This window comes from Astatotilapia calliptera, chromosome 6 (assembly GCF_900246225.1).
Source record: "Astatotilapia calliptera chromosome 6, fAstCal1.2, whole genome shotgun sequence".
Classification (NCBI taxonomy): domain Eukaryota; kingdom Metazoa; phylum Chordata; class Actinopteri; order Cichliformes; family Cichlidae; genus Astatotilapia; species Astatotilapia calliptera.
The window spans coordinates 10,259,379-10,284,986 of NC_039307.1; the positions used below are offsets into that span (position 1 = coordinate 10,259,379).

Here is a 25,608-nt window from a genome sequence, read left to right on the forward strand (position 1 = left end):
GTGGCAAATAATTTATGTTCTCTATTAAGTTAAATTCAAACTATGTGATATTGGCGCTATAATGGCAAGGGGGATTTGTGACAACAAGCATGAGAGGGAATGTTTAAAAGATGGTATCAAGACATGATATGAATGTTTGGAAATGGCGGCATTAACAAAAAGACAGGAGGTGGAGATGGCAGAATTTAAGATTCTGAGATTTCCTGGTGGAACAGGATTAGAAATTTGTGTATCAGAAGGACAAGTGAGCAGCTTGGAGACAAAGAAAAGCAAGGTTTAGATGTGTGCAGAGGAGGAATAGTGGATAAATTGGTGTTGCCATGCAGAAGCAAAGAATAAGACCTTAGAGAATATTTGTGGATGCAGTGAGAGGACAGTGACAGCAGAGGATGCAACGGACAAGGTAGATGCAGATGACCTGCTCTACTGATTGCTAAAGAGAGCAGCCGAAGTTATATTAATAATAATGATAAGAGGAAAGGGTTTATATTGAACCATGAAGGGATTTGAAGGAAAGGTGTTGCATAAAACAAGCTAGCATGTAAGCTTTGAAATAGCAAGAGGTAATAAATGAATTAACTTCCAAAGTGAGACAATTTATCCTGTGAGCCACAAAGTTAAATTCATATTTTCATCTAAGTCATCAGAGATGTGGAAAATGGCTTCTTTAAGCTTTGATTTGCTCATTTTCGAGCTCTCTGATAGGCCATTATTGGATGTATTGACCAATAGATCTTCTGCTCTTGCTCTTGACGAAGGCGGTCGCACTTTTCTCCTCTCCTCCTCTCCCTTAGCTTCCCTGCTTAGCCTCTTATGTCCTTGTCTAGTCTTGTGTTTTTTGTATTACTTTTCCCTGGAACATTCTCTCATAGTCTGTTCTCTAAAACCTAAAAGAGGAATTATGGATTGGATCAACTGGTCCCTAAATGCAATTGGCACCCCTTTCTCAACAAGAAGTCTGGGCTTGGGTGAGCCTGAGTGCTGAAGATATCGACCTATTCGGAACCATGGTAACAGGGTTCTGGCTGATCGGAGCTGGCTTGGCCCTGACTTATCGAAGAATTAAGAAAGCGGAACCGGCTGTTCAAACCCCACAAGGCTGCCCGCTGGGATTGGAATGATGGGATGGCGTGAGTTTCTCAAAATGGGCTCACTGAGTGCAGCACGGACAAGATCTTGGAGAGGCTACGGCTGCTGTGAATACTCAGAATAAGATCTCTGACTGCAGACTGGATACATCTCATAAGGGCTAGCTCGGAATAACATCTCTGGGCGCAAATTGGATGACATCTCGGGGAGGCACACACATTTTTTTTGTGTTAAGATTTATACTTGTTATAGTTATTGTCTCCTAAATTGCTAATGTGCAGAGCGGCTACTCACATTAGTAAGCTAACCACCACATGGTTTGTGCATCCATTGTATACACCAAGAGATATGTAAATATGTTCATACTCTATAAATACAGTTTACATGTGAATGTTCTGTTAAATAACAGAGTATATTGTTGTAGGTATGAAGTTAAAACTTTACATTTAGGTTCATATGCATTTATAGTAGAGCTATAGAGTTTTTTATTGTCATTTGCTGTCCTCTAGTGACTTATTTAGAGTAAAACAAACTGGGAATTTTTTTTTGTATAGCAACCGTCCTACTTTCTATCTCAGTGATGCCTGCAGCAAGAGGGAGTGTCTAAAGTAGGGTGACCATATTTTGATTTCCAAAAAAAGAGGACACTTGGTTCAGTCATGAAAAACTTTAATAATACTGTTTGTTTAAAGACATTTTTAACATATTTAAATGATGTCATCTCTGTGTGGTTAATGAATGGGAAAATTAAAAATGTCATATAGACTTTTACAAGTCAACAAGTGGGAAAAAAAACTTAAAAACTTCTGTAATTAAATTATGGTATGGAAATAATGCCTCATCTGTATAAGAAAAATGACCAGTGAGCAGTGAGGTATTGTGCAATAGTTTCTGCATTCTTATTTGGGGTGTTTCTAACCCCAGTTCATTTTGTTTGCACGCAGGGGCGGTCCTAGCCTGTTTGGTGCCCTGGGTGAACACTGCCTCGCCCCCCCCCATACTGAATTTAAGCGGATAAATATTTTATATAGAGAGAATATACAAATGATGCAAATGGCTAACAAACAGCCATTATATTTCATCAGACATTGAGAATAGCAGACGAATTAGCAATACACCTCTTCCAAATAATGGCTAATTAATATCAATGCTGAATACAGTCCAAAAGATTCAATAAGCCACATCTGTCATGGAAACAACTATCATGTTTCCATGACAGGAAACACACAGGCTGTGTGGCAAGCGGGAATTGGATTCAAACACAAACTCATGGGAACAGAACTTAAACTCAAAAGCACAGCTTTATTGCTGGGAAACAGGCAATACAACAACAGGAAACTAAACTGGGGAAAACTAATTATAATATGCACAAGGAGACACAGAGAGAATCACACACAGCTATGAGGGACGACGCGACACAGAATGGGGGAGACTCGGTCATAAATACCCAGAAGGTAACGAGGAAAGTGGAAGCACATGGGGAGCACAGCTGGGGATAATTACACGTGACAGGACAGGAAAGACACGGAAACTGAAAATGCTAACACCAGACACAAACCTTAAATGCAAAACAGGAGGTACACAGAGGCAACCTGGAGGGAGAGAGAGAACAAGGAGCAGCACAAGGAACACAAGGCACCGGAACTAACATCCCAATATAAACACAGTTACACAAAGGGAGACACAGAGGGCAGCTATACGAGGGAACCCTATTAAATACACAGGGAACCAAACAGAATACAAGAAACTCAAACTAGGACACTAGGCTCTGAATAAACTAGGGTAACAAAGAAAACTTAGAACATAAATTTATAATACTAAAACACTGAGGCACAAGAAACTCAAAACACTGGGTCTAAAGACCCAGGGGTCCGTTCTTCGTACCTCGCTTACTACATCCAAGATCAAATGACACATCCAAGATCAAATCATCACGCCAACTTTGAGCTCGCTATTCCGGTTCTCCGAACACAACTGTTGTTGACGATTAGTATAGCTGGATGAAGTAATGTGAGATCACTGGGTGGCTTAACAGGGGCTACGCATCGATAGTAGAAACATTGATCGGCAACCCTTTGATTGGTCGGCGAAAATGTCGAAGGAGCGCGCTCAGTATTTTTCGGCAGCAGAGCAAGAACTCTTGATTGAGGGATTTCAGGAGTTTCAGAGTTTAATTAAAACGCAAGGGAACACTGCAAAGGCTGCAAAAGCAAGGAGAGAGGGCTGGCAGAAAGTTGCTGACAAATTAAACTCGTAAGTAATTTAATAATAATAATAATAATAATAATAATAATAATAATGGATTGGATTTATATAGCGCTTTTCAAGGCACCCAAAGCGCTTTACAATGCCACTATTCATTCACTCTCACATTCACACACTGGTGGAAGCAGCTACGGTTGTAGCCACAGCTGCCCTGGGGCAGACTGACAGAAGCAAGGCTGCCATATCGCACCATCGGCCCCTCTGGCCAACACCAGTAGGCAAGTAGGGTAAATTTATTATATTATATTACCATTCACCATCCATCCATCCATTCACTTCCGCTTATCCTTTTCAGGGTCGCGGGGGGCGCTGGAGCCTATCCCAGCTGTCATAGGGCGAGAGGCGGGGTACACCCTGGACAGGTCGCCAGTCTGTCCCTGTGTGTTAGCCCTGCGACAAACAACCATTCGCACTCACATTCATTTGCACATTCACACCTAGTGACAATTTGGGTTATCCAATTAACCTATCCCCACAAGCTGCATGTCTTTGGACGGTGGGAGGAAGCCGGAGTACCCGGAGGGAACCCACGCAGACACGGGGAGAACATGCAAACTCCACACAGAAAGACCCCGGCCTGATGTTGGAATTGAACTCAGGACCTTCTTGCTGTGCGGCAACAGTGCTAACCACCGTGCCACCGTGCTGCCAAAATTATATTACATTATATCATATTATATTACATTATATCCTCTTTCACATTAGAGCGACGACAGGACCCACTAGAACATGGGAACAAGTAAAAGTGAAATATAAGAATATTCTACAGAATGGTAATATTTATCACTTATATTTAGGGATGGGTACCGGTGTCGGTTCTGACATAAACGGTAGTAACCAGACCGAAAAGCAGCGCACATTTCGGTGCTTTATTTCGGTGCTTTTTTTTCCTGAGCTGTGATACACTTTAGATTCTAGCCAATCATTTTACATTTCCGAGGATAGTAGGCGGGGCCAGGTACGTACATTCTGTTAGAGCAGAGCTACAGATTAAAAATGTCCAAGGCGAAGCGGTCAAAAGTCTGGCTGTACTTCACAGCAAAATATGCAAACTCAGCAGCCTGCAACAAGTGCTTTAAGCTGATACTGTGATACTGTCAAAGGAGGTAACACCTCAAATCCGATGAAACACCTGGCGACGCATAGCGTTTTTTTTAAAAGATCATCATAGCTACATGCGGCTGTCTTCTTGTTTGATGGCAGATACTCCCTTCACCCTGGCTAAAAAGGCTAAAATGACCAAAGAAAAAGTGGAAAACAGTTAAACATGAGAGGTTTTTGGACAAAGTTTGTGTTTTTTCCATTGTTTAAGCACTGCTTCCAGCCAAGAGTGATACCATATATGCCCCATAGCTGCAGAAAAGGCTAACATTGTTATATTTTTACAAAAAACAGCTGAACATGAGAGGTTTTTGGACCAATTTTGTGTTCTCCATTCTTTAAGCACCGGTTTGAGCACCGTTTGAGCACCGGCACCGTTTCAAAAGTACCGATTTGGCACCGGTATCGGATAAAACCTAAACGATACCCATCCCTACTTATATTGCTTTTAGTCTCTTGAAAAGAGACCCTGAAATAATCTGTTTGTTTATAACAGCAACCAAGAAAAGGGCAGAGCAAAAAAAGACAGGTGGTGGTCCTGCACCCCCTCGTCAACAAGTTGGTTAAGTAAATAATACCCTCACGGGAAAATCGATATCTCTCTATGAGCACACTGTCGCGCTGAGCTAAAGGATCCTGTCTATCCTGCAATATACGCTGAATTCTGAAAACTCTCCTTGTCAATCTTGCACCTTCCGCAATGGGTGGCTCGCGTATACGGACAGGACATGGCTGCGACAGACTTCCCAAATCCACCTTCGCTTTTATAGCCGTGGTCTCTCATCTTGATTACATGAAGTAATTTACTATTACTACTCTAAAATATGAATTACATCTGAAATAATCAAATACATGGAATGGAATGATTAATAGTACATTTCCCTTTTTTTAGGAAATGAACTGTATGTATCTGTATGAAATTAATAAAAGTATCAAGTACTGCATTATCTTTAGTTACATTGATAATATTTATTTATGGTAAAACAGTGGTAAAATATCGCTGTTGCTTTCGTATAAATGAAGCGGACATACCTGAGTGGCCGCGATCTAATCCTGTTTACATAAAGTAAGCCTGCTCCCGAGCAGGTTTACGCTTACGGATCTGTTGCTATGACAGCAAGTCCCGGATGAGCTTCGGAGAACTGAACGATCCAAGATCACGCGAAATCGTCAACAATCAAATCCAGCTAACTTACTTAGCGAGCAGGGCCGTGCAGAGAGGTTTAAAGGGGCGGGTGCTCAAAGTTAAAAAGGGGCACATTGAACCAGGCTGAATAACAACAACACACATTCATCAAGAATCTAATATGGGAAGGGCAGGGCTGTGTTGATCTGAGACTGTAGACATTAAAAAGTCCATAGGAGAGATGGTAGCAGATTAAACAAGTGTCATGAGATAATAACAAAATGCAAAGATTGGTGACAGCGCTTGGAACCATAAGGCAGCAAAAAACTGTGAGAAATAATTTAGGCTCTGCCTGTGAATCACTCTTTGCTTCTCTTCTTCCTTCCATCCCATCATTTCATATATCACTCTCCACTTGCTATGTGGGAACAAGGCACAACTTGCTATTGCAATAAACTATAATCTAATTATCCACACCTAACAACTCTTCCACTTAATCTATAATAAAATGATGACAGAAAAATGTTATAGCACTGCCTTTAGTAGCCTCACACAGCTCCTACTGTTTCCTCCTCATGTCCTTACCAGGCTTGTCTGGACAATGTTATATCATGAGTAATATTTTTTTTTAAAATCCATCGAAATAAAACACACACGCGCACACACAGTGACATTTTAGACCTTCTTCAGAATACTGTATATACTATGGGCATCATGGTGCTGATCCAGAATCCTTACATATTTATTACTAGAGCTACAATAATAAAGCAATGAGGAGGGGGAAGTAATAAATATGAAATAATGTATTTATGATGATTCCATTTGTTTCACTATCCACTCTGTGCAGGGGAAAAGCTTATTACATTTTTAAACTGTAGAGATACAATCATTTTACTGCTGTAAAATCCAACTTTTGTCTTATTTAAAATATAAATCTGATATAATCTGCTTCTTAATGTATGTTCTTTAAAATACAGCTTGTGTTTTTAATATATTATAATTATAATAATGCATAATTATGTGGACATGCATATTAGATCGTTTTTAGTGAAATATAATCCCTCCAGAAAGGCAGGAAAAGCCCGGAAACTTACTTTAAAACTAAATATGTTTCTAAATACTTTAAAACTAAATATGTTCCCTAAAACGGTGACAGAGCTACAGACCCATGACTGCCAGGTAGCCAGCAGCTATGACCAGCACTACTTGTGCAGTTAATAAAAGGACAGGTAATGTTTGTCGCGCTGTTGCACACACGCACGCTCGTTTGTTTCAGTTCGTCAGTTGCCACAAGACAGCTTACCAACGTGTACGTAATAAGCTAATACTCCTGGGTGCTATACACTACAGTGTACGCTGTACACCTACTTACTGGTTTTGTCGCATCAGTCTGTGTCTCTGAGTTAACTTGTGTTTCTCCTACAGCTCCGGACCGCTAAAAATGCGCGTGCTCTTTGTGAGCTCGTTCCCGGCTCGTAACCAGCGCGTTCTGCCGTCAAGGGCGATCATTGGTTAAATGTGATCATGTGACTGATGCAAGCCAGATCCTTTTATTTAGCAAAACTGTGATTAATAGTTAAATATTATTGTTGAGGGGTACAGACAGGACTCCGCACGCACACACACATAAAAAAAAAAAATAAATTTTTTAAAAAAAGTTGCCTCAACAAAAGGGCACTTTGGGCACCCATCAGGAAAGGGGCGGGTGCTCAAGCCCCTCTAGCCCCCCCTCTGCACGTGCCTGTTAGCGAGGTACGAAGAACGGACCCCAGGAGGACTCTGACAACATCAGTGTCTACTGTCTATCTGCTGTTTACTATCATGGCCAAGTGGCTCACAAAGGTAAACAGAAGTTTTCCCAATCCCTACTAATGAATGTTATCTTTTTTCAGGACACATCTGCTTACCGGTATCTTTTGCTTGTTTCAAATTCAAATTCAAATTCAAATTTTATTTGTCACGTACACAGTCATACACAGTACGATATGTAGTGAAATGCTTGGACAACTGCTCGTGACCTAAAGAGAACAAAAAAGGAAAAGGCTATGAATAAGATAGGAAATAAATATGAAAAATTAAAAAGGGTAAATTTAACTAGGAAGGAATAAAATATAAATTAAGGTTAAAAATGAAATAACTGTACAACACAAATTAGAATGAAGGGTAAATTTAACTGGGAAGAATAAGATAAAGATAAATATATAAATTAAAGTTGAAAATAAAATAACTGTACAACAAAATACACAATACACAATATAGAACTATATAAGAATGTATGAAGGAATCTAAATATAAATAAATATATACACAATAACAGCAGCTGTACAAGTATTAACCGGAAATGAAGAATATAGTGACCAGTGTTGTGCAAAACCAAAGTCCAGAAAGTCCAGTGTGTGTGTAAGAACCATGTGTGTGGGTCAGTACTGTGTGGTGGTGTGATTGAGAGACCGTATCGCCTGCGGGAAGAAGCTCCTCCTCAGTCTCTCTGTGTTGGTCTTCAGGGAGCGGAATCGCTTTCCTGACCTCAACAGAGAGAACAGTCTGTTGTTGGGATGGCTGAGGTCCTTCACGATCTTCCTGGCCTTGGTCCAGCACCGCCTGCTGTAGATTGAGTGCAGGTCAGGGAGCTCGGAGCGGATGGTGCGCTCAGCTGACCGCACAACCCTCTGTAGAGCTCGTCTGTCCTGCATGGTGCTGTTCCCGAACCAGGTTAAGATGTTTCCCGTCAGGATGCTCTCTATGGTGCACGAGTAAAAGTTCCTGAGCACCTTGGAGGGCAGTTGGAAGTCTCTCAAGCGTCTGAGGTGGTAGAGACGCTGTCGGGCCTTTTTCACCACGGTGTTGATGTGACAGGACCATGACAGGTCCTGCGTGATGTGAACTCCGAGGTATTTGAAGCTGTCCACTCTCTCCACTGGGCACTCGTTGATGACGGGGGTCTGGTAGTTCCTCTCCTGCTTAGTGCTGAAGTCCACTATCAGCTCCTTTGTCTTACTGACGTTTAGAAGGAGGTTGTTCCTCTGGCACCAGTTCTCCAGATTCCTAATCTCCTTCAGGTAGGCCGTCTCGTTGTTATCAGAGATCAGGCCCACCACGACGGTGTCGTCAGCAAACTTGATGATGGTGGTGGAGCTGGTAGTGGCCACACAGTCATATGTGTACAAAGAGTACAGCAGGGGGCTCAGAACACACCCCTGGGGGGCTCCAGTGCTGAGAGTGGTGGAGGCTGAGACATGTCCGCCCATCCTTACTGCCTGTGGTCTGCCAGTTAGGAAGTTGGAGATCCACTGACACATAGATGAGCTGAGTCCCAGATGCTCCAGCTTGGTGGTGAGTGTGGAGGGAATTATGGTGTTAAATGCAGAGCTGTAGTCTATGAAGAGCATTTTAACATAATTCCCCCTTCTAGTGTCCAAGTGAGTGAGTGATGTGTGGAGGAGATGAGAGATGGCATCGTCTATGGAACGATTTGGACGGTAAGCGAACTGTAGTGGGTCCAGTGTGTCTGGTAGTGAAGAAATGATGAAGTCTCTGACCAGGCGTTCAAAGCACTTCATCACTACTGAGGTGAGGGCTACAGGGCGATAGTCATTGAGAGAAGCAGGGTGGGGTTTCTTCGGGACAGGAACAATGATGGACTCTTTGAAGCATGTGGGAATCACCGACTGAGATAAAGAGATGTTGAATATCTCAGTGAACACAGGAGCTAGCTGGTATGCGCAGTCTCTTAGGATGCGACCTGGGATGCCGTCTGGTCCTGCTGCTTTCCTGGTGTTCACTCTCTTGAAGGCTCTCCTTACTTCATGCTCGGAGATGACGAGCACGTTTCCGGTGCTGGCAGTATCTTCCTGTCTGCAGCCGTTAGCGCTGCTAACACTAGCATTGTTGGAGACCTTAGCTGCAGCCTCGAAGCGAGCATAGAAAGTGTTCAGCTCGTCTGCCAGAGTCACGGCCGCGTTCGTCATACCGGTTGTTGGTGCTTTATAGTCCGTTCTCCTCTTCATTTCTGTTTTTTTCTAAACTGAGGACCTGATGGCTTTGACCTTTTCTTGTCCATCTTCCATCAGTAATTGCACTCTAGTATCAACCCCATCCCCCAACTAGAGAATCACCACAACATAAACTAACAGACTAATAGACCTACACATTGGGTTTTTTTCCGGGCTTTCACACAGCCCAGGAAAAATAATTAATACATAATGGGCTTGGGTTGACAGCATTATGAATAAAATGTGCACTATTTGGAAGCAGCCCGCCCCCTCCCCTTTCGGTTGTTTGTGAGACCTCAGCACAGCAGCAGCAGCAAGCAGGCACACCGAGGGCCATCGCGCTGACTTTGGCAAGGGCGTAGATTTGGTTTAGGCATTGGTGGGGACGGATGATTCAACCACTGAACCCTGCCCTGTTTCTTATTTTTGTCCTTTTTGTCTTTGCTTCTTGATAAAAAAGGAGAAATATACTTGCCTACATATGCTATTCTGCATGCTTTTAAACCATTTAAAATTACAATTCATAGTTTTATATGTGAATTATATAATGTTAAATTACTATTAAACAAATGACTGACTAAGTATTTTAGGCTTTAGTTTACTTCCACATTCCATATAAATCAGGTATCATGCTAAAATAAAAATAGCTTCAAATACAGTCATGACAATAAAAGAATATGACCTTAAGGACTTAACAACATTACTTCAGTTACACCAACATCTCTTATACATTAGCACAAAGGGAACACTGATTGACCTGGTGGTTTATGTCCATAAAACTACTCGTCTAAGATTACCACAAAGTAACAGATCTCTCAGCAAAATTATGCAACATTTTAGGCACTATTGCCCCGATCAAATCAGTGAGCTGGGATGTTTTATTCTAAACATGAACTACTGTTACAGCAACAGACATGGACTACATGTCCCACACAGCAACTCAACGTCCTCTATGTGAAGCAGCCAAACACATGCCTGCTCCTCTCGTTAACTGAGATAAACTGCTGGCATATTGGTTTTACATCTATACTGTCCAGTCTCTCCTGGTGGACATGGCATACAGCAGCATTGTTTAATCTCATTTGAGTCATTGTTGACCTTAGCCATGTTTTTAGTCTTCTGAGAGCACTGAAGCTTCTTTCAGCCTCAGTACCTGCGTTTTATCCTGAGATTAAAATTATTATTCTGTGCTTGATGTGTCTCACCTTTGGCCCTGGCTCTTCCCCTCTGACTGCACTAGGACATATTTCCACCTGATAAAATTGATTCATGCCATATAGAAAGTGAGACATGTCAATTCAGATTCTTTGATTCATTAGTGTATGTTTGACAATTTACATCAGCAGCCTAACAATTGTCATGATAATAAATACTAGTTAATCTATAGCACCAAATCATCAGCCAGTCACCTGTGACCTCGCCTCTTCACCTCTGTCCGAGCTACAACATGGCAGAGCTGCCTCTGTCACCTGATGAATAACAGTGAGACATTCCACATACATGCAGTCACACATGATCTTCAAATACAGTCATGAACCACCAAGTCATCATCCAATTTCACCTGTGACCTTGTGTCACCATTACTCTCTGAGCTTTGTGTTGGTTCTTCTGTCACCTGACAAATAGGACATACATGACAATAAGAATAAAATGTGGAGCTGCTTCAGTGTTTCTGTCACTTTGTGCAGATCTCGACTCATCAGTAATGTTTGCAGGGTGAGTGCATTTTTTAAACAATTTGTGCAAACTGCACTACAAGGTGGAATATTTGCAAAATCATGACTACATGATATTTTGTCTCAAAAATTAACCCTATGAATATGTCAGTGCCATTAGGATGAAATTATTGTGTCACCAACATTTAACGTTAGACATATAATTTTAACAGCCTCTGTAAACTAATATCCTGGCTGCTCGAGGCTCCGTTTTCTCTGACAGTTTCAATCAAAATTAGAAATGCTGCTCTGAGACTGAGAGAACTGATAGTGCTGCCTGTTGTGCATTTAGTTTCCAAAACACGTTATTCATGGTTACATACAATTTTAGACTGATGTGGGCCAAAGCCCAGCATAGCCTGTAACATTATTATGACGGACACATTTTATGAGTGAACTTGACTTTAAGTGACTTACAGGTTTCTTTGAAAAATACTTTCTTATATCCAGGTTCTTCCTCTTTGCTGCCGTCCTCCTCGCAGCGCAGGTTTGCCGCTGCTAAAACTAAACAGAGCTCCCTGAAAGGCTCAGCCAATCACACTGGCCATATTTGTCACATGACGTAGGACTCCAGTAGAGGACGTAATTGAACTCTTTCTGCTCCGCTGGGTGAATGAGACGCTGACAGGTCGGTTTTTCTTTCTATCGGGATTGTTGTTCTTTACTCGAAGAGATCAAATTATTGGTGGGGACACGTCCCTTCCGTCCATGCCAAATCTACGCCCTTGGACTTTGGGTTAAAAACTTTAATCGTATAATCGTAACGACGGCGTTAACGTTGACAGTCCTAGTTTGTTGGTTTGTTTTTATTTTAGTTTTTTTCAAGCTGGTTATTCGAAGCCCCTCCAGCCAGCCAGAGAATCCCCTGCCGCCCCGCCCCTCTCCTCACTGTGTTTGGCAAGCAGCAGGCGCACCTCGCAAACAGAGGGCGCCTTTGCTTCCCGCAAATGGGCAATAGAAAACCGATCGGTGCCCATGCAATTCCCGTAATGCGCTGGCGTGATGTCGGGGTGTTCCAGATCAACTGGCGTTTAGATCAACTGGCGTTGGTCGAACAGATGTGTGGCAGTCTTGCGTTTCAGGAGCTCCTACCGACAAACCAGCAAAACAAACGCCAAATGTGTCATCTGTGACACTTGTGAGGTTATCTCAAACACACTCCGTCAGTCTTGATGCTGTTGAACAACAAAATGTTTAAAAATGTGGCGAGTTTACCTGGTGATATCCTCATGCGCGACGCGATCGCGAAAACAGCAAACAAGTAACACCACGCCGTTGTTGTTCACAGGACAGCAAGAGTAAACGATCGGGAGACCCTTGTCGTCGTTATCGTTCCACTCGCACGGTTTATTTCACCGAATTCAGCGTTTTTGCTCCACAACTAAAGCGAGCAGTTTGCTCTGTGCACTAACATGGACTCGAGTCAACCAGCGCCACCTCTGGCCAAGTGCCACAGCCTACAGCCAGATCAACCTGTGACACACATCTGCACCACGTTTGAATTCGTGTCATGCACATTTGCACCTTTCAATTGTGTGTTTGTGCGTCATGCAAACAAACCTTTGAAATGAATGAAATGATATCATGTATTTAATATCAGCCTACATTTGTACAAAATGCCAAATGACATACACATAAGAATCACCATCCTGATATCAATACTTTTGCCCATACGAAAAATGTCGTGAACACACTAATATTTCACCAGTGTTGTAACATCACATGTCGTTAGCGTAGTCTGTCTGTGTCTTCCCTCTGCAAACAAACATGTTAGAGTTGGTTGTGATATACAGTCTGCATAAGTGTGGTCAATCTAATAAACATTTGTAAGGAGATGGCAGTTACTGTGAATGTACAGCAGGTGATTAGTAATAAACAGCCAGACAATGACTCTGACAATCTCATTCAATCTTGCAGATTGCACCTTCTGTGGAAAGTGGTACCACACAGTGTGTGTGGACTTCCCCTGTGCAGAAGGCGACTACAAATGTTGTGGGTGCTAAATAAACAGAAAAAAGTGATCCCTGTTGTCTTTGCTTACTGATTGTTTTCAGTGTTGACAATCCACATTGCTGGCATTGCATCTTTCAACATGTTTGTGGGCAGATTTGGATGTACCAGGGGTAAGTGCAGCCACTCAGCCTCTACTCACTGTGATCATAGCAGCAGGTGCAGATGTGTCACAAGTTAATCTAGTAGTGGGCTATGGTCATGTGTTAGTGGTGGGAACAGTCATATCCACTCACTCTCACTGGCTGTTTATTACTAATCACTGTGTAACTGCTGTGGATTCACAGTAACTGCCGTCTCCTTACAAATCTTCATTAGATTAACCACACTTATACAGACTGTATATAACTCCAGCCATGTTGATGAATTGCCTATATTGGCTGGAAATATTCATTTTCAGGGAAAAGACACAGACAGACTATGCTAGCGACATGTGATGTTACAACACTAATGAAATATTGATGTGTCATATTTGTCCAAGGCGTATTTCATTGTTATGGAAAAAGAGAATATTAAAATCATGATGACCAATTGGAGTGGTGATTTCTATGACTTTGTGTATATAATTTGGAATTTTGTACAAATGTAGGCCAATAAGGAATATATGATATCATTTCATTCTTTTCAAAGGTTTATTTGCATGACGCACAAACACACAATTGAAAGGTACAAATGTGCATGACACGAATTCAAACGTGGTGCAGATGTGTGTCACAGGTTGATCTGGCTGTAGGCTGTGGCACTTGGCCAGAGGTGGCGCTGGTTGACTCGACTCCATGTTGGTGCACAGAGCAAACTGCTCGCTTTAGTTGTGAAGCAAAAACGCTGAATTCGGTGAAATAAACCGTGCGAGTGGAACGATAACGACGACAAGAGTCTCCCGATCGTTTACTCTTGCTGTCCTGTGAACAACAACGGCGTGGTGTTACTTGTTTGCTGTTTTCGCGATCGCGTCGCGCATGAGGATATCACCAGGTAAACTCGCCACATTTTTAAACATTTTGTTGTTCAACAGCATCAAGACTGACGGAGTGTGTTTGAGATAACCTCACAAGTGTCACAGATGACACATTTGGTGTTTTTTTGCTGGTTTGTCGGTAGGAGCTCCTGAAACGCAAGACTGCCACACATCTGTTCGACCAACGCCAGTTGATCTAAACGCCAGTTGATCTGGAACAGGGGCAGCGTGGGTGCGAGCGACTTTTTTTTTTTTTGCCACCCCACCAATATATCAAAAACCGCTACTGTTTGCACGCCACTATTCTTCCAGTCAAAGTACTGAATTATGATTGGGAATATTTTCTCTGCTCCATGGTTACTTCCGTCTGTAGAAATGCGACAGTACTGGATTTCATTACGAGTGACTTTACTGAATGTGGCGCTATCACACCATTGACAAGAGCTTCAGTCTTGGTGCGCGCACTGCTGAACTTTTTAGCTGTGTTAGAGTCTGTAAATGCTTTTTTAAGCAATGCACTAGTGCAATTCATGGATCTGTAGATATTGTGATGCTTCACAGTATGAATTGCCAGTGCAATCTGTTGCAGATACCGCAGCATCCTCGTTTTCCCAGGTGTAACAAAGAACTCAGTCAACTTATAGATTTATTTTCATACAGCCTTTTTATGTTTTTCTGTGTCCACGTGAGCAACAAGATCTCCGGCACCGTTGTTAGACACACAAATGTATGTGCCAGCTCTGAACACGGTGCACTCAGCCTCCAATTTATTTCGACCGGGACGGTACGAGGGAAATTTCTTTTGCAGTTCGTCTGAAAAGATGCACTTGCTCTTTGACATCTTTGAAACATCACCAGGCACACTGCTGCGCGCTGTCTGTCCCGTCTGTGAGCGCAGAACATATGGGTTCTCCATAGGCCTACAGAAAAACCCGGACATTTTCATCAATCTTGAAAATCCCCCCGGACAGAACGTGAAAAGTGGAGACGTCCGAGGAAAAGAGAGCGGCTGATCACCTTAGTCTAAAGGAGCCAGGAGATTTACAAGACCATATGTAATTCAAAGCTTTAGTAACCTTATTTTTCAAATTGAGATATCTATATAATATAGATAAATAATTTTTATAGTTAAAATGATTAATATATATATATATATATAGATATATATTTGCAGGCAATTAAAAGTATACAGCAGTCAGTAAAACTTTGGCCACTGAGCCGATACTGTTAGGCTGGACATTTAATTATTATTAACATTAATTATAAACATGATTGATTAACATCAACCTAATCAGAACGTTTGTTATCTGCAAGTTGCATTAACACACAGGCCAAACCTCACTTCTGAGAATGTTGATATTCTTGCTTTTCCTCATTGCAGCCACCGCATTCCCCTTTAAACACACATACTTACTCATTCACCAGGACCATGTAGACACACACACGCATACCCATGAACGCACACCAAATGTATCTTATCCAGGAGTTACAATGATACAACATTTAAGAAAATATTTTCCTCAAAATATGTTATTTTATTATGACTTTTTTTTCGATACATGTAGCTGTAATCAGTCGAACCATTAAAAACATTGCAATATCTAAAAGAGAAACCAATGAGCATTTTATTTTAAAAGACTAAACATTTTTTTTTCTCTTTTGAAGATGTATTAGTGCTCATTAATAACTTAAAAGTATTATTTTTTTCATCTAATTACTTGATTAATCATTGAATAATCAATAGAATAATCAGTGTTGTATTTGAAATGGAAGGAGGAAAGACAATGTAAAAGAAGAACAACGTGAAGAAGACTTTCCCTCATAGTCAGAGCCCCCTCAAATTTCAAGACAAAAATCTCCCTCTGGAGAGAGTGTGGTGTGCCTTCGCCTCTCCCACCAGGGCGTAACTGGACTTTGCTTCCCTGCCTCTGAACCCACCCTCAACACACACCTGTGGCTCACTCATGCTGATTCTGCTCTGGCTTCTCATCACGAGTATTATTCCTTGCAGACTACTTGAGATGGCAGGAGATGTTGCTTCCTCGCTGGATCGTCGCACTACCTAGCGTTGGTGTAGCCTAGTCTAGAGTTTCCTCCTAGCGTGGTTTTCCTTTGTGTACAGGCCTACTGGATTCCCTGCCCGTCTCTCCTGCTGCATGAATTCCTGTGGACGTGTGTGAGTGCACATAAGCATTCTGGATCGGACTGCCTGAGTGAGTCGCGGACTGTGTAAAAGAGGAGCGTGTGTGTGCCTGCCCTGGACCTTCCCTCACCTTCAGACACCTCCCCCCCGGAGCCCCATGTTGCCTGTTTACCAGTTCCACTGTATATATGTATATATCTTCACTTGGTGACATTGTAAATAAATCCTTCTCCATCTCTCTAAACTTCAGAGTCCTGCGAGTGAGTCCTCTGCCTAACAGACTGTGACAGTTAACACCCAGGAGGTCACTACACCAAAAAGCATTTAAACACATACAAGATTTAAATAAGGCAATGGCGACAATGAAACACAGGTCACTGAAGTGTTGCTACCCACATCATAGTTAAATGCAATCTGGACCCAAGCAGCAGAGACTGTTAGCAAATAAATATGATAAGAGCGGATAAAGTTTATACCACTGATAATAACAAGATAATTTCACTTGAGAGAGGGTATCCCTCTGACATGTAATTGGTGCCAGCAGACCCTTTATACTTATGCATACTGGATTACTTATCTGCCAACCTGCTGCCAGGCCAAACAGATCAAACCTGTGCCCCACTCACTGGCCTTTGGTGAGAAGCAGCAGGCTGGAGTGGGTATCTTGGTATCCCTCAACTTGCTGCCTGTACGTTGGGGGTTTTCCGGTGGACGAGAGGGTTTTTTTCCCTGCAGAAAACGGGTCCTCACTGTTGTCTGTGCTTACCATTTAGAGTACCTGGCCTTCTTGGAATCACCGGGTGGGGACTCTATCATTCTACTTGGAGACTTTGATGCTCATGTGGGCAATGACAGTGAGACGTGGAGGGGCATGACTGGGAGTAACAGCCTGCCAGATCTGGACTTCTGTGTAAACCACAGTTTGTCCATAACAAACACCATGTTCAAACATGAGGGTGTTGGGGTGTCCATAACATACTAGGTCATACATTAATGATTGATTTTGACACTCAGGTGAACAGAGATGCTGAGCTGTCAACTAATCACCACCTGGTGGTGAGCTGGATCAGGTGGCGGGGGAGGATGCTGGACAGACCAGGCTCGCATGAAAGTAAGGTCAGGATACACTTGGAAAGCCTGGCAGAGACCCTGGTCTGCAAGACCCATGTCCCTCAGAGTGTTCTGTGGGATGTGCTTTGGAAGTCTGTCCCATTGCTACAAACCATTTGATCCTTATATAACCATTGCAAAAGCTTGGTCCACATAGCTGGTAATAAGTCGAACTCGTTCCTGGTGGGCGTTGGACTCTGCTAGGGCTGCCCTTTGTCACTGATTCTGTTCATAATTTTTATGGACAGAATTTCTAGGTGTAGCCAAGTGGCGCAAGGCTTCCACTTGGGCAGTCTCAGACTCTTGTCTCTGCTTTTCACAGATGATCTGGTTCTGTTGGTTTCATCAGGCGGTGGACTCTAGCTCGCACTGGAATGGTTCACAGCCGAGTGTGAAGTGGCAGGAATGAGATGGTCCATGGTCCTCAGCTGGAAAAGATGAGGACTTCAACCACCTGGGAGGGGCTCAGAGTACCGCTACTCTTCCACATAGAAAGCAGCCAGTTGAGGTGGTTCGGGTGTTACGGGGTAGACGTAGTTAATAAAGTTAATGCTTTATTCTGTCTTTCATAGGTTTGGTTTTATTATATGAATGTTTGTATATAATTTGCATACATTTATTTTAAGTTTTTTTTTTTTTACTTCCTACCTACACGTTATTCAAAGCAGCACACTGCTTACACTGCATAAAAAATGGGAGGCGAGGGCAGTCAGAGGAGTCACAAAGCATGTACAGAAGTACCACGAGTATGAAGAACCTAGCAATTCATCAGAGCAACAAGATGGATAAGCCAGACACAATCCCAAGGAGATTGGTCCTGGAATGGTCTGTGGAACACTCCGTGGAACTGGAAAGGGAAAGGGAGGGCTGGGTTCTCTGCTTAGGCTGTTGCCCCCACAACCCAGACTCAGATAAGTGAGTCTGGGTTGTGGGTCACTGATTTATCCTTATTTAAGGACTTCACTGTCTTTCAATTACATTTTTAACCTTTGCATTCCATGCCCATTCAGGATTTATGTTACTTTTAATTTCTTTCTTCTTTACTTTGATTAAGTAAACATTCAGTGGTCAAAAATTACTTTAGTAAAAAAGATATGACAAAAAAATTCCTTACAAGCTTACTGATTTTGGGCTTCTGTATGACTGCCATAAATTAAAGGAGTAAAAGTACTGACTGAATGATCTACGGCAAATGCCTTTCTAATTCCTGCTCATAGATAAACACAGAATTTAGATTACTTTCAGTAGAAGTTTCATGGTTATTGTAGTTCACTAAATTTGGTTTAAATTTCTTTTGAGTAACTAAAATGAAATTTCAACTCATAAAATTCAAACCAAACATGTGGTGATTTGAGTTTTGGTATTTGAACATTTAGTTAAATTTGTCAACATAACAAGCATATAGGTGCTTTGTTGAATATGTTTATTAAAAAATGGGATGCAGTCAGATCCACAAACACATGGCAAAACATAGAAGAGCCACATCAACAGGACAAGACTCAACAGGACAAAACTGAGACACAGGACAAGACACTCTTTTGAGGATGCCAATGTTCACATTTTGGACCGAGAAGACAGATGGTTTGAAAGACGAGTCCATCTATCTCCACTGTGAATGACCGTTGTTGAACAGGGGTAGTGACTTATAACATCAGCTATCAACCACCTCTAATGCAGTCCTGACATACTGTCCCAGGTGCTTGAACCTCCGCTCGCACCTTGCATTAGATGACCTCATTAGGTCACATGATAGAACGGGCCGTCTCACAGTGGTTTCATCCTTATCTTCCACCGATGATAATGACCCACACCATTTTTCACCCCTTCGCTCATGATTAGTAATTGGTATCTTTAAAAGTTTCACTTCTCTCTATGAATGACAGATGAAATGTCTTCGCAAACTTAAAGAACTCCTTTTGCCTTCTTTTCTCAGGATCCTAAGATCACAGTGTTGAAGTACATCTCAGTATGTGCATGTGCGCACTAAAGCAAGACAATGACATTTAGAATTTTACAAAAACACTGACACACCCACCTAATCACCTGCCTATTCATAGTGTTGCTGCTCCACCTTCTTTTCGACGCAATGCAGTTGCATTTGTGTATTTAATACAGTCACTGTCACATTGAGAAAGAAGCAGGACCACACTGCCACCCATACACCTCTGACCGACTTATCAAGGTAAGAAGCATGTGATCTTTTCTCAGGTTAAGAAAAACATTCAATCATATAAGTGGAGAAAAAAAAGAGTAAGAAAAAATTAAGAAGCTATAATGTTAAAGCTATGAGCAGCGTGTTTTTTGTTGGTAAAATGTCCCTAACAAACCTTTTTTTTTCTTCTATTTTATGAAACAAGGTTATAAAATTTAATTCAGGTCAGTTATAACAGTCTTTTTTTTTAGTCAGTGGTACATCTTTGGGCCAGGTTTATGAAACACAACAATAGGTGAAGTTTTTTTTTGTTGTTGTTGTTTTTTAAAAATAAAATCAAAAGGCAGGTGGCACGGTGATGAAGTGGTTACCATTGAGGTCTTTGGGGTGTTTCCTGTGTGGAGTTTGCATGCTCTCTTTGTGTTTGCATGGATTGTCTCTGGACACTCCAGCTACTTCCCACAGTCCAAAGATATGTGTGGGGTCAATTTTCAGTTGACTATGAAAAAAAATGGATCCACAGTCCATTGAAAGTTGTTTACTTTGTCTTTCTGAATTGAAAAAGAGTCATCTACCAGGTAATGAGCGAGTCAAAGTATTAAAGCTGAACCTTTGCAGCAGATAGTCAAAAATAAATAAATCAATAAAATTAAAAATTACTGAATAAGACTCTACTTGAATGCAACATATTTCGAAAAGAACACTAACATTCACACAACAAGATTTGCATTTTTATCAGGGTATTTTTTTTTAAAAACACATGCAAATGAAGACAGCACCATAACAGATTTAACCAAACATATAAAACTCAAAGGCATTTAGTGATTTGATGCAGAGAAACAGGACTTTTAGTCATGTGAGAGTAGGTTCTACAATTTCCTGTAAAAATTTACAGTGCTACCAAACCTGCTCACTTGCATATGTTGAAAGAGTGTGATGTGATTCATTGCTTCAACCTGATAAGCAAGTTTTTAAACATTGGTGAGAAGGGATTCCAGGTTTCAGTCTCGACTTAAGCCCATTCCTCTTGACTTTGGTGGTTTAACTTTTTTTCACTTTGTTTTATTCAGAGAAAAAAAATTGGATTTCAGAGCTTTACTGTAATTTCTATTTTCTATTTTCTTCATTTCTGTTTCTATAGAAAGACACAATGGAAAAGGGATTCCAAATCCCAGCACCACCATACCCTGGCCCCCCTCTGGACTACAATGCAGGAGTCTTCCAACAAGGTTACCAGCAAAGTGTCCAGCCTGTTGTCCAGCCTGTTGTCCAGCCTGTTATCCAGCCTGTTGTCCAGCCTGTTGTCCAGCCTGTTTTCCAGCCTGTTGTCCAGCCTGTTGTCCAGCCTGTTTTCCAGCCTGTTGTCCAGCCTGTTGTCCAGCCTGTTGTCCAGCCTGTTTTCCAGCCTGTTGTCCAGCCTGTTGTCCAGCCTGTTGTCCAGACAGGTGAGAAATTAGAGGTTACTAGTCATATAGTATATTTAAATACTTAAATACAGTGCTCTTAATTTATGATTCATTAATGTTACTTTAGTCTATGTGGTTGAAGGTTAAATCTGAATTTGGTGTCACAAAATTCCAGGTTTAGTGGAGTTTTAGTAAGGATGTATAATTATTAAAGTCATTTTTGGCTGTGTTGTGTTGTTTCTCGCAGTTAGCCAAGTGGTGGTGGTGGAGAATCTGCCAAAATGCGTTCCTGGACAGATGTTGTGCCCTTACTGCCACACCAATGTTGTGACTAAAATTGAGTACAAAATCGGACCATACACCTGGTTGGTTTGTGGCCTATTAGGAGTCTTCTTGTGAGTCAAAACCCCACTATACTCACACATACACATGAAGAAATTTGAACACACTGCAAAATGTCATATAAGATTATTTTCTCAGCAACATTTAAGTAAATATCAAAGTTTTTTGGTATTTGTGTGTGACCTGTTTCATCAAGTCATCATTATACCAGATGGCCTGATGAAGGTAGGACAGAAAATCTGTAGTTTATCAAACATTTCAACAAAATTTGATCAAAATATTGATTTAGTCTGCCTCACAGAATGAAGGTAGTTTAATGGTAGTTTCAATTAATCAACACCCTCAAGTGATAACTGTCAGAATCTAAACAAAGTAATCCAGGTCAAAAACACTAGGAAATCAAAATTCAACTAATCTTAAAGTAAAACAAAATGCGAGGTAAAACACAGCAAAGGGTAAGGGGGAAACTATATAACTATTAAATAAACAGAGTATAATGAGGGAACAGGCAAAAGGTGGGAGGAGCTGAAACCGCTCACAAATAATTAGACACAGGAAGTAGAACTAAATACAAAAAGCTAGGGACAAGATGTTGTCAAATGAAACAGGAATCAACTAACACTGACCTGGACAAAGACTTGTGGATTTGAAAGACAAAAGGCAAAAAACAGAGACAAAATAGACACAATAAACACAACGGCTGCTCAGGAAAAAGCACAAAGACAAGACTAGGACATAAAAAAGAAGTTTCATAAGCAAGAACCCAGTAACCAGAAATATAGAAAACAAAACTCAAAAGCACCAGGAAATGCTGAACTCAGAACAAAATAATACAGAGAATGAGCTTAAATCATCTCTGAAATCCAAAAGATAAAACCGCAAGTCCACCACACTCAAAACTAACTCAAAACGCTGGCTCGAAGACCCAGGACCATGACAGAAAGTTAATAATTTTCTCAAAATGTAAATGATCGCACTCACTGCTTTACTCACACTCTGGGTCATGTTGTGACATATGACATATAGTCTACAGTTAATCCAGAATGCTGCTGTGAGACAGGGACCAGAAAGAGAGAGCATATTTGTCCCATATTAGCTTCTCTTTGAAGAATCCCTGTTAAATTGAAATTAATATTCTTCTCCTCGAATACAAATTCTTAAATATTCAGACTCCGTCTTCTCCTTCTTAAGACCTTATAGTACCATATTATCCCTATGTAGCACCTTGCTTTCACACTCCAGGCTTACTTGTGGGTCCCAGAGTTTTTAAAGATTTAATTGGCAGCTATCAGGCTGTTTCCACAAAACCAGTCCCAGAGTCAATTTGGAAGACCGACACTCTCTCTGCTTTTAAGATTAGACTCAAAACCTTTTTCTTTTTTTTAGGATAAAGTTTATAGTTAAGACTGAATCAGGTGATCCTAAACCATACCTTATTTATACTGCAACATGCTCAGATTGCTGCAGGACAATGACACACTGGAGTTTGTGAGGCACTGAGTATTTCTTATTCACTCTCCTCTCTTCACTCCCCAAATTATTATTAATATTCAGTCTGTAGAATGAATGAGTTGATGGGCATATGATAACCGTTTTGATGCTATTCTTGTTCACAACAGGTGCTGGCCTTGCTGTTTCATACCTTTCTGCGTCAATGATTGCAAGGATGTGGAGCATTCCTGCCCCTCCTGCAGCGGCATTATCCACGTCCACAGGCGCATGTGAAGCAGAACTGCAGTGTATGTTCTACTGAAGCAACAGCAGCAGGGCATCTCTGTGCAAACAGACATCCTCTGTAACCCTGTGCTCATCCTGTATACCTGTTTCCATGTTTTAACTGTATATAAACTGAACATGCTGAATATGTAGCTATGTAGAAGAGCAACAAAGAAACTTCCTTCCTTTCCTTTTAACTTAAGAAATCACCCTTTAAGAAATCACTTTATATAAATTTACTGTGAAAATATGAGTTAGTTATCAGGACTGTTTTTTTTTCTTTTTTGTTTTGGTGACAGTGGTGTTGTCTCTGTATCAAATACCTCAACGTTAAAGTGAAGGAAAAAAGCCTTAAATGAAGGTGTGTGGGTTTTTTAAAATAACATACCCACAAGTAAAATACAATTTAGATGTTTTAGCGTTTAAAGTTATTCTTTGATTTTTCATTTAGATGACATATTGAATGTTTTCATTTAAATTTCTGATATTTTAAATATTAATATAACACTGATGACAAGATTAAAATGTCAGTGCTGACTAATTAACATTAGTCATTGTTTGCGACATTGTTCCATTTTTTTTTACAAACACTGGAACTATATTTTCACATTTACATTAATAAATAAATTCACATTTTTACCTTTTTTATAGTTTTTACCTACAACAATCATGTGATATGTCTTGATTTATCTGTTTATATTAAAAACCTTTACCGAAGTAACTGACTTGCTGCTTGTTAGATGTAATGATGATCTAGAAATAAAATTCAAATATTAATATAAAATAAACATAAAGGCATTTAACACTGAAGTGCAAAATTTCTTGACTCTACCACTGACATTTGCAATGGGTTTTAAGTCAATAAAATTGTTACTGAAGTAAACAAGCAAGGATATGTCTAGATCAAAATGTAAGTTTTTGAATATGCAAACAATGCAAAATATTGTTTGTTAAATGAGCAAAATAGAGAAAAATAATTAGAAGAGCATAATCATTTGAGTGAGGCATACATTTTTTCATTAAAATTAAATTAATAGGGGTATATTTTCACATTGACACCTATCACAGAGTGAGAAGTGTCAAAATAAATTCATGGTATGGGATATAGTGCCTTCCATCTGCTACATTCAAAATTGTTATTTTTGTATAAGTTTATATCCTTGCTTGTTTACATCTGTAGACCTCTTAAACTTTTCTTTGGTAGCCCAGAAAGAAGAACATTACAATGATCAATCCGTGAAGACACAAATGCATGGACAAGAACCTCTGCGGTGTCGCTTGACAAAACTTGTCTGATTTTGGCTATGTTGCTGAAATGATAAAAGGCAGTCTTTGTTATCTCTTTTACGTGAGACTCGAAGAAGAGCACCATGTCGAACCACATGCCCAAGTTTTTTTACCTTGTCCCTGCAATTTATGACACTGTCATCAATTTTCAAGATGAAATTTTGGGACAAGTGCTGAAATGTTTGTGGTCCGATGACCATCAACTCTGTCTTATCAGTATTTAGGAGCAAGAAATGATCTGATAACCAGCCCTTAACTGCAGATAGACAAGATTCTAGTTTAGAGACTTCAGCACAATTTTCAATGGTTAGAGGAACATAAAGCTGCAGGTCATCAGCGTAACAATAAAAAGTTACATTAAAAGAACACCAAGAGGCAGCAGATACATAGAAAACAGCAATGGTCCAAGTACAGAGCCCTGAGGGACCCCATGCCTCACTGCACAGGTCTCGGGAGAGAGATCATTTTTAAAACCAGCAGTCTGAGAGCTCCCAGACAGGTAAGATCTCAGCCATGATAAAGCATTTAGCAGGTAGAGGATCCAAAGAACAGGTTTTACATCGAGCTGCTTTTACAACCTTAGTTAATCCAGACAGAGAAATAACCTTGAAGACAGAGAACAGTTCATCAGCACCAACAGGTAAAGCAGCTGAGTAGTCTAATGTACAGCTCGAGGAGGGAGTAATCTGATTCCTAAGTGTTTCAGCCCTGTCTCTGAAAAACATAAGAAAGTCATGAGCTGTCAAATTAGAACAGCAGAGAGATGACTTACTCTCTGTAAGTTGCGACACTGTGTTGAATAAGAGTTTTGAGTTATGTTTATGACTCATGATGAGATTTGAGAAATTTGAAAGAAAGAAATTTGCTTTCGCTGCAGACATCGCTGATTGAAAAAAAGACATTGAGTCCTTCCAAGCCTGGAGAAATATTTCTAGTCTGGAAGATTGCCAGCGACGCTCTGCTTTTCTACAATTTCTTCTCAAATTCAAGAGCTCCTCATTTAACCAGGGCATAGGGTTCCTTTGTTGACATTTTAACTTCTTTACAGGTGCAACAGAGTCCAGTAGAAGAAGTGTAATATTAACGTTCGCAGTCAAGGTGTCCACACATAACTCCTGGGTAAAAATGGGGTCCAACACATCAGGTAAATGTAATTTAACTCCAAGCAATGCTTCGGGGCTAATATGACGAGATGA

General features: G+C 40.8%; 1 protein-coding gene and 1 long non-coding RNA gene across 2 annotated transcripts; both read left to right on the top strand.

Annotated features, from left to right (window-relative positions):
- The first annotated feature begins 11,819 nt into the window (after positions 1 to 11,819).
- LOC113023816 (uncharacterized) lies at positions 11,820 to 18,078 on the top strand. The gene is made up of 2 exons (XR_003272606.1): positions 11,820 to 11,916; positions 17,832 to 18,078. It is a non-coding gene; the product is annotated as an uncharacterized LOC113023816 (long non-coding RNA).
- Positions 18,079 to 18,784: 706 nt separating this feature from the next.
- LOC113023814 (lipopolysaccharide-induced tumor necrosis factor-alpha factor homolog) lies at positions 18,785 to 23,726 on the top strand. Its single transcript, XM_026170206.1, has 4 exons — positions 18,785 to 19,691; positions 20,803 to 21,106; positions 21,315 to 21,462; positions 23,029 to 23,726. The coding sequence occupies exons 2-4, from the start codon at positions 20,812 to 20,814 to the stop codon at positions 23,132 to 23,134; spliced, it is 549 nt and encodes a 182-aa protein (XP_026025991.1). The 5' UTR covers positions 18,785 to 19,691; positions 20,803 to 20,811; the 3' UTR covers positions 23,135 to 23,726.
- Positions 23,727 to 25,608: the final 1,882 nt, after the last annotated feature.